Source organism: Erigeron canadensis, chromosome 8, assembly GCF_010389155.1.
Source record: "Erigeron canadensis isolate Cc75 chromosome 8, C_canadensis_v1, whole genome shotgun sequence".
NCBI classification, from domain to species: domain Eukaryota; kingdom Viridiplantae; phylum Streptophyta; class Magnoliopsida; order Asterales; family Asteraceae; genus Erigeron; species Erigeron canadensis.
In genome coordinates this window covers 38,903,777-38,914,943 of record NC_057768.1, presented here as the reverse complement: position 1 = coordinate 38,914,943, position 11,167 = coordinate 38,903,777, and the positions used below count along the sequence as shown (strand labels likewise).

Below are 11,167 nucleotides of genomic sequence, written 5' to 3'. Positions count from 1 at the left end.
CATTTTCCAACCGCATAAGAAATATATATGCATGATTATTCAGGCTTCTTCAGTATATTCTTCTGTTTTCAGGTATTTTGGATCATCAATATGTCTGGAAGGAATCGTATGCCCCGAGGTCCTCGTGTGGCCCTATGCCTGTGGGCATCGGGGACCAGGGCAATTACTCCTCACCCTGCAGTTCTTGAAGAGGAGCTTGAGTTCCAACATCATGATATACAACGTTTTGTTGCTGAGAATGGACATCTGGTAGAAGAAAACGTGAGTCTTCAAAGGGAATTGACCGCAGTCAAAGATGAGATTCATAGGTTAGGTCAAATCATTCCCAAATTGCAAGCCGACAGAGATGCAAAGACCCGGGATCTGGTTGACAGAGGAAGGAAGCTTGAGGCTGAGCTTCGTGATACTGAGCCTCTTAGGGCAGATGTGGGTCATTTAAGAGGTGAAGCATAGAAATTGAATCATTGAGGCAAGAATTATCGAATCAAGTTCAAACTCTGACCAAGGATACTGATAGATTGAAGGCTGAGATGAGGAGGGGGGGGCTATCAGAATGATATTGATGGGATGCGTAAAGACCTTGTGGATATGAGGTATTATATTGATCCTGATTCATTTATTTTTGTAAAGCTCTGAGCTGTCTGTAATTCAACATGGAATCATATGTAGGAGATTATGAATTGATGAAGAAAACAAATGAGGAAATTTGATCAAAAGGAAGCGATGGAGAAAGATCTAATTTTGATGGCTCGTGAATAGAGAAGCTTCGAGGGGAAAGATGAGAGCACGTGGCCTTGGTACGTGTATTTTCTGTACACTATATGTTATTTATATCATGTAAAAAAAAATATCTTAAAAGGCTTGCAACAAGAAGCTTAGATTAAATGCTTACCTGTAAATGAAATGTTGCAATTTTGTGGTCGTGAGCTTAGATGTTCATTTCGCAGTATTAAAAACTGAACAAGATTAAAAATACAAGGATGAAAAGAAATGAATGTTGATGGCAAGGACTGATATAATTGTAGGTGGTGGTGATGATATGTCGTATTTATACCCATTTCCTACGGTTATATAGTTAAGTTAGCATGTTTAATGAGTCGTTTTATATACATTTGTTGCGTTTATGGTATCTGTTAGTGTTTCAGGTTAGTAGCAGATACTTGAGCGTATTTTGGAAGAAAACGACATTCTGGGGTGAAATAAGTGGTTACGGATGATTTCCGGGTCGTTTGGATGAAGTTTGGTAAAAGTCAACGAAAGTCAAATCTGGAGCTAGGAGAGCTGCGCAGCAGCTTAAAAGCTGCGCAGCAGCTACAAAACAGAAAGCTCAAGCTGCGCAGCAGCTTAAAAGCTGCGCAGCAGTTGTAGAACAGTGGACTCAAGCTGCGCAGCAGCTTAGTAAGCTGCGCAGCAGCTTGCCTAGTGAATTTCCAGCGAAGTCAATGAAAGTCAAACGGTCAACCGCGGTCAGAGGGGAGCTGCGCAGCAGCTTATAAGCTGCGCAGCAGTTATGTCGACACTGCACAACTATTTTTGGGAAACATATAAATAGCTTGTTTTTCACCCCAAAACCTATGTTATGTTTTCCAGCCGTTTCAAGTACATTTTTAGGAGACTTTTGATCAGATTTCTCATTTTTGAAGATTGATATTACAATTGGATTATCCTCGTTATTTCCGTTCAATCTTTGTACTAGGTAACGATGAATTCCTTCATTGTTTTGTTATTTGTATTTCAATATGAGTGGCTAATCACCTTTTCATTCATCTTGATGGAGTGAGACATTATGTGGGGATTGCACAATATTATTAATTCAAGTGATTTGATTTAACATTTTGTCGTGAACTTAATCTATTAATTCTTTGTTATTCAATTATTGATTGCGGATAATTTGTGCTTGTTTCTTAGTGACGACTAGGATTTGGGTACAAGTTATTTTGATTGTTTTGCTAGAAGCAATTGGTTCTATGACGGGTACGGTAGGGGGCAGTGAATATTTGATAAGAATTGACGGATTGACGGTTGGGTACAATCGATTAGGCAAAATTGTTATCTGAAATGATCAAAACAATTGTTTAACTAGGGAAATTATAAAAAGGCGTCGTGGGGTACCGGTCTTAATAACGAACCTAGTTTATATAAGAGAGTCGAATAAGTAGTTAACTTAACGGGTACGGAGTTAACGATTAATTTGAGTCTCGGTCATTAAATCACTAAATTGAATTTGAACTTCATCAAATGTGCAATCCTAACATTCTGTTGAGCGAAATCAAGATGGGTGACTTTTAAATTTTGTTATAAACTATAAACTTTTTTCGATTAATCCTGTGGGATTACTAATTTCCAACTGACTATTTGCATCGTGGCAATTCGGCCACGAAAAACCCCCATTTTACTTGAATCATTGAACGTCTTTACAAATGCTTGTTTAAGTCCTTGCGAACGATCTCGGCTTACCAGTTATTCACTATACTGCATACGATCAGGTACACTGCCTGTGAGTGTGTAGTAATCAGAATTAATCGGTAAATCGTGTTATAAATTAAAGCTAGATTTCGCACATCAAGTTTTTGGCGCCGCTGCCGGGGACTTAATTTAAGTAATTGTTAGTTTGTGATTCGATCCTCCCTTGCAATTCAATTGTGAGGAAGTTAATTGTTTTTCATAGTTAGATTTTATTTTCTTTTTGTTTCAGTTTCATTTTGTTAGTTTCTGGTGCGGTTAACGTTTCCTTGTGGTTTGTGCAGATGCTTTGTAGTTGATGAACACAAGAACCTCTGGTAGACCTTTGCTTAGTCCTCAATCTAATCCAGGGAAAGCCAGACGACGCTTAATCAGATTAAACAACACGGAGCCTTCAAACACCGAAAACCGTGACCACCCGGACGTAGACTTGGATAAATATTACTCAAAGGAAGGCTCAACGTCCGGGGTGCACTTAAGTCCTAAATTCTCCGAAGGTAGTAGTTGTTCAAAACTGGTGATAGTTCAAGGGAAGAAGATAATCAGGATAAAACTGAGCATCAGGATTTAACCGAGATTCTTAAAGAAAATCCTCAGCCAACTCAACCAGTCAGAGCCAGGAGAATGGGTGATAGAGAGCCGGAAAACCCAATAACCGTCTTTACGGTGACCGTAGGAGAAATGTCCCCACAAATAGGGGCACCCCTATTCGCCTTCCAACCACCGGAGTAAACTTTTCTATTAAAGGAAGTCATTTGAAAAGTGTGGAGGAGGAGAAGTTCGATGGGGTGACGCATAATGATCCGTATGGGCATTTGGAAAGGTTCGAGAAGATTTGTAGGTTCTATCACTATGGCGCGAACCAAGATGACAATGTGAAGCTTGAGCTTTTTCCACTCACTTTATGTGGAGGAGCTAAAGCATGGTTAAAAGAGCAGCCAGATGATCTGTATCACATGGGACGAGCTTCGTGTTGGGTCATTGATGAGTTCTACTCTATAAGGACTCAGAGACAGTTGGAGAATAAGATCCGATCATTCACTCAAGATCCAGGGGAAGATGTAGTGGATGCCTGGAAACGATATAAGGAGATGATCAGGAATTGCCCAGGAAACAATTTGAACACGGAAGCAGTGGTTGAAATTTTCTATGATGGGTTATTAAAGAGAACTAGAAGGGAATTAGCCGGGGCATTTGGAGGTAGTTTGAACAATGTCACCCCAGCTGAAGGATACAAAATTTTAGATGATATGGCCAAAGAGTTCTCCGATCGTGATGAGGTTGTAAGTAAGAGAACTAGTGGAAAGACTGTAGCAAAGTTGGAGAGTAGTGAAGAATCAAGCTTGGTTGCTGAAGTCAAAGCCCTCACGAAGCAGATGAACGAGAGGTTTGACAACCAAGACGTGAGATTCAAAAGCATTGAAAGGGATGTCAAGGTGATTGCTGATGGGTGTGACTACTGTGGGGACATGCATTATTCAGAAGATTGTCCGATAAGCCAGCTCAGGAAGTTAACTATGTCCAAAATCAGCAAGGGAACTTCAATCAGGGTACCGGTTACCAAAATCGGTCATCAGGTACTTCTTATCCTTCGTCCAATTTTAATGCTAATAATTCTGGTTTGTTGGAAGCAGGTTTAGTAGGTTCAACAGTCAACAAAATGCGAATTCGGAATTGAGAGACATCATGAAAGATTTGGTAGGCGCTCAGAAAGCTACCAGTGAGAAGATGTCCTCTCAATGGGATGCTATGACTACTAGGTTGGATGGGTTGGCGAGTAAGCTTGAGCAAAGTTCGAAGAGTACTCAAGCAACGTTTCAGGATATTGAAGCTAGGTTGGAAAGGCTAGGAAACTCAAGCAGGCAGCCCGGTACCCTACCGAGCAACACTCAGCAGAACCCGAAACCTCAACAAAACAGCCAAGGATCTGGAGCTAAGTACAACCATCCGAATGCAAGAAATGAGCAAGTCAACGCAATCACGACGAGAGCAGGTAACTCTTATAACTCTGCAAATGTTTCACCTAATGTTGTTACTCCTCTCGTGCAGATTGAACCAGAAGTTGCAGTTGATGAAGAGATCGAGATGGAGCCAATCCGGCCATTCCATCTAAGAAAGCCGAGAAACCTACTGATGAGGCACCTCCCGTGAAGCCTTACAAACCGAAGGTGCCTTATCCTCAACGGTTGAAGCAAGGGAAGATAAAGGCGAACTTCAAGAAGTTCGTTGATCTGATTCAGAATGTTAACATTACTGTTCCATTAGTTGATCTCCTTGCAGGTATGCCCAACTATGCAAAGTTTCTCAAAGATCTCATTTCGGATAGGAAGAAACTTCAAGAAGATAAGACGGCAGTCATGAGTGCCGAAGTTTCAGCAATAATAAAGAACGAGATACCTCCTAAGCTTGATGATCCAGGGAGTTTTCTTATTTCTTGTTCTTTTGGTCTTGAGTTATACAAGGCATTGGCCGATCTTGGGGCCAGCAAATCTAATGCCTTATTCAGTTTATAAAAAGTTGTCTCTGGGTGCATTGACCCCAACCCGTATGAGCATTAGGCTCGCGGATAGATCTTTCCAATATCCCATGGGGATAGCGGAAAATTTGCAGATTAAGGTGGGTCATTTGATATTCCCGGTGGATTTTGTTATTTTGGAAATGGAGGCGGACATCAATGTGCCTCTAATTTTGGGCCGACCATTCCTCATGACCGCGGATGCCATCATCCGAGTCAAAGCTAAGGAAATTTCCTTAGGTGTCGGTAATGACCGGGTTATGTTTAATGTTGATAAAGCTCTTAGGCACCCTTACTCTTGTGATGAATCGTGTTTCAGGGTCGATGTGGTTGAAGAGAAAGATGCTTTGGAGAAGGAGCTTATGGACTACTTAGATATGGAAGATGGACAAGCAGTGTTAGCTTGTAGTGAAGAAGAGCATGAGTGGGTAGAAGAAATGATGCAGGAAATCATGGCTCTTGATGTTGATGAAACTCCACGGGAGGATGAACCTTTCGAAGAAATCAACAATGGTGAAAGTATCCGAGTTCCTACATCGGTTGAAAGTCCTCCCACCGATTTGGAACTTAAGCAACTTCGGATCACTTGGAGTATGCATATTTGGAAGGTACGTCTCTTCTTCCGGTTGTTATCTCATCTTCTTTGATGGAGGATGAAAAATCTAGACTTATTACTGTGTTGAAGGCCCATAAAAAGGCCTTTGCATGGAAGATTTCCGACATCCGGGTATAAGTCCAGAATTTTGTAAGCACACAATTAACTTTGTCGATGATGTTAAACCTGTTGTGCAAAGACAACGGAGATTGAATCCAAATATGAAGGATGTTGTTAAAAAAGAGGTTTTGAAATTGTTAGATGGGAATCATATTCCCCATTTCTGATAGTTCATGGGTAAGTCCGGTACACTGTGTACCGAAAAAGGGTGGGATGACTGTTGTTGTAAATGATAAAGATGAATTAATTCCCACAAGAACTGTTACGGGGTGGAGGGTATGCATCGATTATCGGAAATTGAATGAAGCGACCCGCAAAGATCATTTCCCTTTACCATTCATTGACCAAATGCTCGAACGGCTCGCCGGAAACGAGTATTTCTGTTTTTTAGACGGGTTTCTGGGTATTTCCAAATACCCATAGACCCGAAAGACCAAGAAAAGACCACCTTTACTTGTCCCTATGGCACTTATGCCTATAGGAGGATGCCTTTCGGTCTTTGTAATGCACCCGGTACTTTCCAACGTTGCATGAATGCAATCTTTCAGGATATGCTAGAAACTTCCATGGAAGTCTTTATGGATGATTTTTCTGTGTTTGGTAGTTCATTTGAAAATTGTTTGAAGAGTCTTGACAAAATGTTGGAAAGGTGTGAGCGGGCACATTTGTTTTGAATTGGGGAAATGTCATTTCATGGTCAAGGAGGGTATTGTTTTGGGACATAAAGTTTCTAGAGAAGGGTTAGAGGTAGACAAAGCTAAAATTGATGTAATAAGCAAATTACCTCCACCTACAAATGTTAAGTCGGTTAGAAGCTTCCTTGGTCATGCCGGTTTTTACCGGAGGTTTATTAAAGATTTCTCCAAAATCACTAGACCCATGACTAAGTTGTTAGAGAAGGATGTCCCGTTTGTTTTTGATAAAGACTGTCTTGATGCATTCAACTTGCTTAAAGAAGTTTGACCAATTCCCCCATTATGACTCACCCGATTGGTCCTTACCATTCGAGTTGATGTGTGACGCTAGCGATTATGCCTTAGGGGCCGTTTTAGGCCAAAGGGGGGATAAGCACTTCCGCCCTATTTCGTATGCTAGCAAGACTTTGAACCCAGCTCAACAGAATTACACTGTCACTGAGAAAGAGTTGTTAGCTGTGGTGTATGCTTTTGATAAATTCCGTCCCTACTTGGTCCTTAACAAGACAATTGTCTACACTGACCACTCTGCCCTTAGGTACTTGTTCACGAAACAAGATGCTAAGCCTCGCTTGATTCGTTGGGTCTTGCTTTTGCAAGAATTCGACATTGAAATTAAAGACAAAAAGGGAGCAGAGAATGTGGCAGCTGACCATCTTAGTAGGCTCGAAAACCCTCACCGTGAGGAGTTACAAGAGCATGATATTAATGATGATTTTCCTGATGAGTTTTTGATGAAGATTGAAACAGGTCCTTGGTTCGCCGATATTGCTAACTATCTCAGTTCAGGTGTAATTCCGGAAGAAATGTCAAAGCAAGAACGGAGGAAACTTCATACCGAGGCCAAACATTACTTTTGGGAAAATCTTTTTTGTTTAAAGTTTGTGCAGATGGGATGATCAGGAGATGTGTAGCCGATAATGAGACACGCCAGATTCTCGATGCTTGTCACCATGGGCCAACTGGGGGACACTATGGAGCATCCGTCACTGGTAAGAAAGTTTATGATGCTGGTTCTTTTGGCCTACCGTGTTCAAGGAAGCACAAACCTTGGTAGAGGTTTGTGATGTGTGTCAACGGCAAGGTAATATTTCCAAACGAGATGAAATGCCGCAAAACTTTATTCAGGTATGTGAAGTTTTTGATGTTTGGGGCATAGACTTTATGGGACCTTTTCTCCCATCGAATAGGAATTTATATATCCTTGTTGCCGTTGATTATGTTTCAAAGTGGGCCGAGGCGAAAGCCTTGCCAACGAATGATGCACGTGTGGTCATTCATTTCTTGAAAAAGCTTTTCTGTAGGTTTGGTGTGCCTAAGGCCTTAATCAGTGACCGCGGAAGTCATTTCGCGAATCACCAACTCGCTAAGGTGCTTAAGAGGTACGGTGTAAATCACCGTTTTTCAACCTCATACCACCCGCAAACGAGTGGCCAAGTGGAAAACACGAATCGGGCACTAAAGAGAATTCTTGAGAAGACCGTAGGAGATAATCCGAAGTCTTGGTCCACCAAGCTTGATGATGCTCTATGGGCATTTAGGACCGCCTACAAGACACCAATTGGGACTACCCCATTTCGGTTGCTTTATGGCAAGACTTGTCATCTGCCTATCGAAATTGAGCATAAAGCCTTTTGGGCGCTCAAGAATTGTAACATGGACCTAGTCGAGGCTGGTGAGTTGAGATCTATGCAATTAAATGAACTAGATGAACTCAGGTTGTATGCTTATGATAACTCCTTGTTGTACAAGGAACGAACTAAAGTGTGGCATGACCGTAGGCTTAGAACGAAGGATTTTAAAGTAGGAGATAAGGTTTTGTTGTTCCTTTCTAAGTACAAGTTCAAGCAACCCAAGTTGACATCTAGGTGGACCGGCCCCTTTGTGATCAAACATGTCTATCCATCTGGTTATGTGGAATTGTTTAAATCGGATGGCACTTCTTTTATTGTCAATGGTCACAGGTTAAAGTTTTACCATGAGGAGGAAGAAATTGTGGGAGTCGTCGTTGACGAGCTTCCCTTTTTCGACATGAAGCAATGAAGAAGGACGTCGAGTCTAGCTAGCGACTCGTAAATAAATTAAGCGCTTCGCGGGAGGCAACCCGTGCTTCTCGTTCTCTTATTTGTGGTTATTTTGTTTATTTATCGTTGGTATTGTGTTTAATAAGAACTTACAGGTAGAGTCCGCTGACACTCCTTTCGGTAAGTCGTTTCAAGAATAAACGAAGGTAAGTGTGGGGGGTTCTTTGTCATCTGCTGTTCTTCTTTCCAAAGTTTTGTTAAGTTGTTCGACAGGTATGTTGTTGTCATACAACTTGTGTCGTTTTGAGAAAACCAGAAAATCTAAAAAAAAAAAAAAAAAAAAAAAAAAAAAAAAAAAAAAAAAAAAAGAGAAAAGAAAACTGCGCCGCAGTCCTCAAGCTGCGCCGCAGCTAAACCTTTCTGTTTGAAAACTGCGCCGCAGCCATCAAGCTGCGCCGCAGTTTAACCGTTCTGTTTGAAAACTGCGCAGCAGCTAGGAGAGCTGCGCCGCAGCCCGTCAGTCAAACACAGTCAATTTTTTTTTTTTTTTAGTCAATAAATAAGATTGTGGGGATGTTTTTCTTCACACACATATTAATTCTCTGAGTTTCCTTTTTCTTTTCCCTCTCTCGATCGGCCATAGCCATCCCACCACCTCCTACTCCTAATTTCTTTTGTTCTTTTAATCTTGCAACATGACTAGAACAGGGAAGGTATGTTTTGTTTCTCTCCTATTTTAAAATTCTAAATCATTAAATCTATAATGTTCTGTGCATTATTAGTTTTATTAGATTCTTAAAAATAGCAAATTTACTGTTGAGAAGATTAAGAACAAAGAGTAATTAGTTGTACTTTGATGTTGAAACTTCATGGAGCTAGTTAATCTAGTTAGGGCTTGATTCAAAAGGTTGTTACTTTTAAGTGAAGATAAACCCTAAAATTTAAATTAGGATTTGAATGTGGAGAGGCTTTGTTGTTCTGGTGGAGAGGCTTTGTTGTTCACCTCAGCTGTTGCTTGCATCTAGTCGTTTCAGACTTCAAAACGGCCAAGCTGCGCCGCAGCTTAAAGCTGCGCCGCAACTCTCGAACAGAAACACGAAGCTGCGCAGCAGCTAAGAGCTGCGCCGCAGCTATCATCCAGAAACGCCAAGCTGCGCCGCAGCTAGTTTGGCTGCGCCGCAGCTGCTCTGTTTCATCACCTGACCTCATTTTACTTCATATACGTTTAAGTTATATTGGGGTTGATTGTTTTGATGTTTTCTTGTTTGTGTAGGATGCCGCTACTTCTAGCCGCTCCGGCCGAGGGGGTTCTCGTGTTTCGTCCGCAACTGCAGCTCCCGCCACACCTACTGTTGAGCTTACCCCCGCGGCTGTCGCTATGGGCGTTCCAGCCCATCCGTGGCTTCGATTTCCACATCTAACTCCGGAGAACAAGAATAAATGTACCAATCGATTGGCTACCTTGTACAATAAGGACATTACTGAACCTAAGTTCATGGAAAGCAGTATGCTGAGAAGTTTAGACGTGAGGACTGAGATCAATAATTTCTTTACTCTTAAGCATGGGGGAACCGATTCTGATGGGAATCGAATCGATCGAGATTTTAGTATGTGGTTTGATATCTTTAGTATTAGGGAGAAAGTATATAAGGAATGGTGTTTGGAGTTCTATTCTACCATCTCTGTTGATGACATTGATTCCGTAAAGAGTGTGTTTGAAGGTGAGGTGATTCATTTTAGGTGTGGGGGTTTAAACAGGCATATGACCATCGCTGAATTTGGGGTGTGCACGGGGATGTATACTCAGGAAATGCTAGATGATCCTTTTTTCTGTAACCTTTTGAAGCATGCTGCTAGGACCACTACTGGGTTTCCTCAGGGATCGGGGGATTCGCGAGACTATTATACTCGCATCTCTGGCGGTAAGACTTGGAAATCAGTTTGTGGGGCAAACACGATTAAATCACCCCTGTTGAGATTGCTTCATAAGATGCTTGTTCACTTTTTTGTCCAGCGGACACACCACCCGGACAAACTGTATGTTGAGGATTTGTGGTTAATGAGGATTTTGCACGAGGGGAATCATGTGATGACAGCTTGTCCTCCGTATGTGCTTGCTAAGCACATGGGAACCAAGGGGGTGAAGGACTCGGGGTTGGTTTGTGGCCACTTTGTCACAAAAATTGTTCAACATTTTCAGCTGGAAGATGATCGGGCAAATGTAGGTTTTAATCTGAATTGGAAACTGATGAAAGCTTTTACCTTCACTGAACTGGCTCGTTTTGGTTTGCTTCGGCCGAGAAAGAACCGGAATGAGCGTTACCAATTGATTGCTTATGATGAAGGTGACCAGGGGGACGATGACGAGGATGATCAAGAGGCCAGTGATGATGATGAGGAGATGGCTGATGCACCTGAGCAGCAGCCCGAGGCTACGCGACGCCCTAAGCGTCGGGCCACCTCTTCTACTGCAGGAGCATCTTCTTCATTTGTAGCTCCGGAAGGCTCGTTCGATCTTTCTCCTTTACAGGGTCTAGTTAATCAGATGTTGACATCCCAGCAACAGTTCCAGAATGACATGGCTGGATTCCAGACAAGGATGGATGACTTTCGACATCAAGTGGGCGATGATTTGACCTATATTGGTTCTAGTTTGGGGAGAGTGGTTTATGACTCTCGACGTTATCAGCCTATGCTAGAAGCACAGTTCACCGGACAAGAGTATCATCCGCCTACAGTCATTCCAGCATATGAT

At 42.0% G+C, this 11,167-nt stretch overlaps 1 protein-coding gene and 1 pseudogene across 1 annotated transcript; both read left to right on the top strand.

Annotated features, from left to right (window-relative positions):
* LOC122610802 overlaps positions 1-2,758 on the top strand; it is a 4,235-nt pseudogene extending 1,477 nt beyond the window's left edge.
* Positions 2,759-8,044: 5,286 nt separating this feature from the next.
* On the top strand, positions 8,045-8,431 carry LOC122610801. The gene has a single exon (XM_043783757.1). It carries the CDS (start codon positions 8,045-8,047, stop codon positions 8,429-8,431), a length of 387 nt encoding a protein of 128 aa, XP_043639692.1.
* The last annotated feature ends 2,736 nt before the right edge of the window (positions 8,432-11,167 follow it).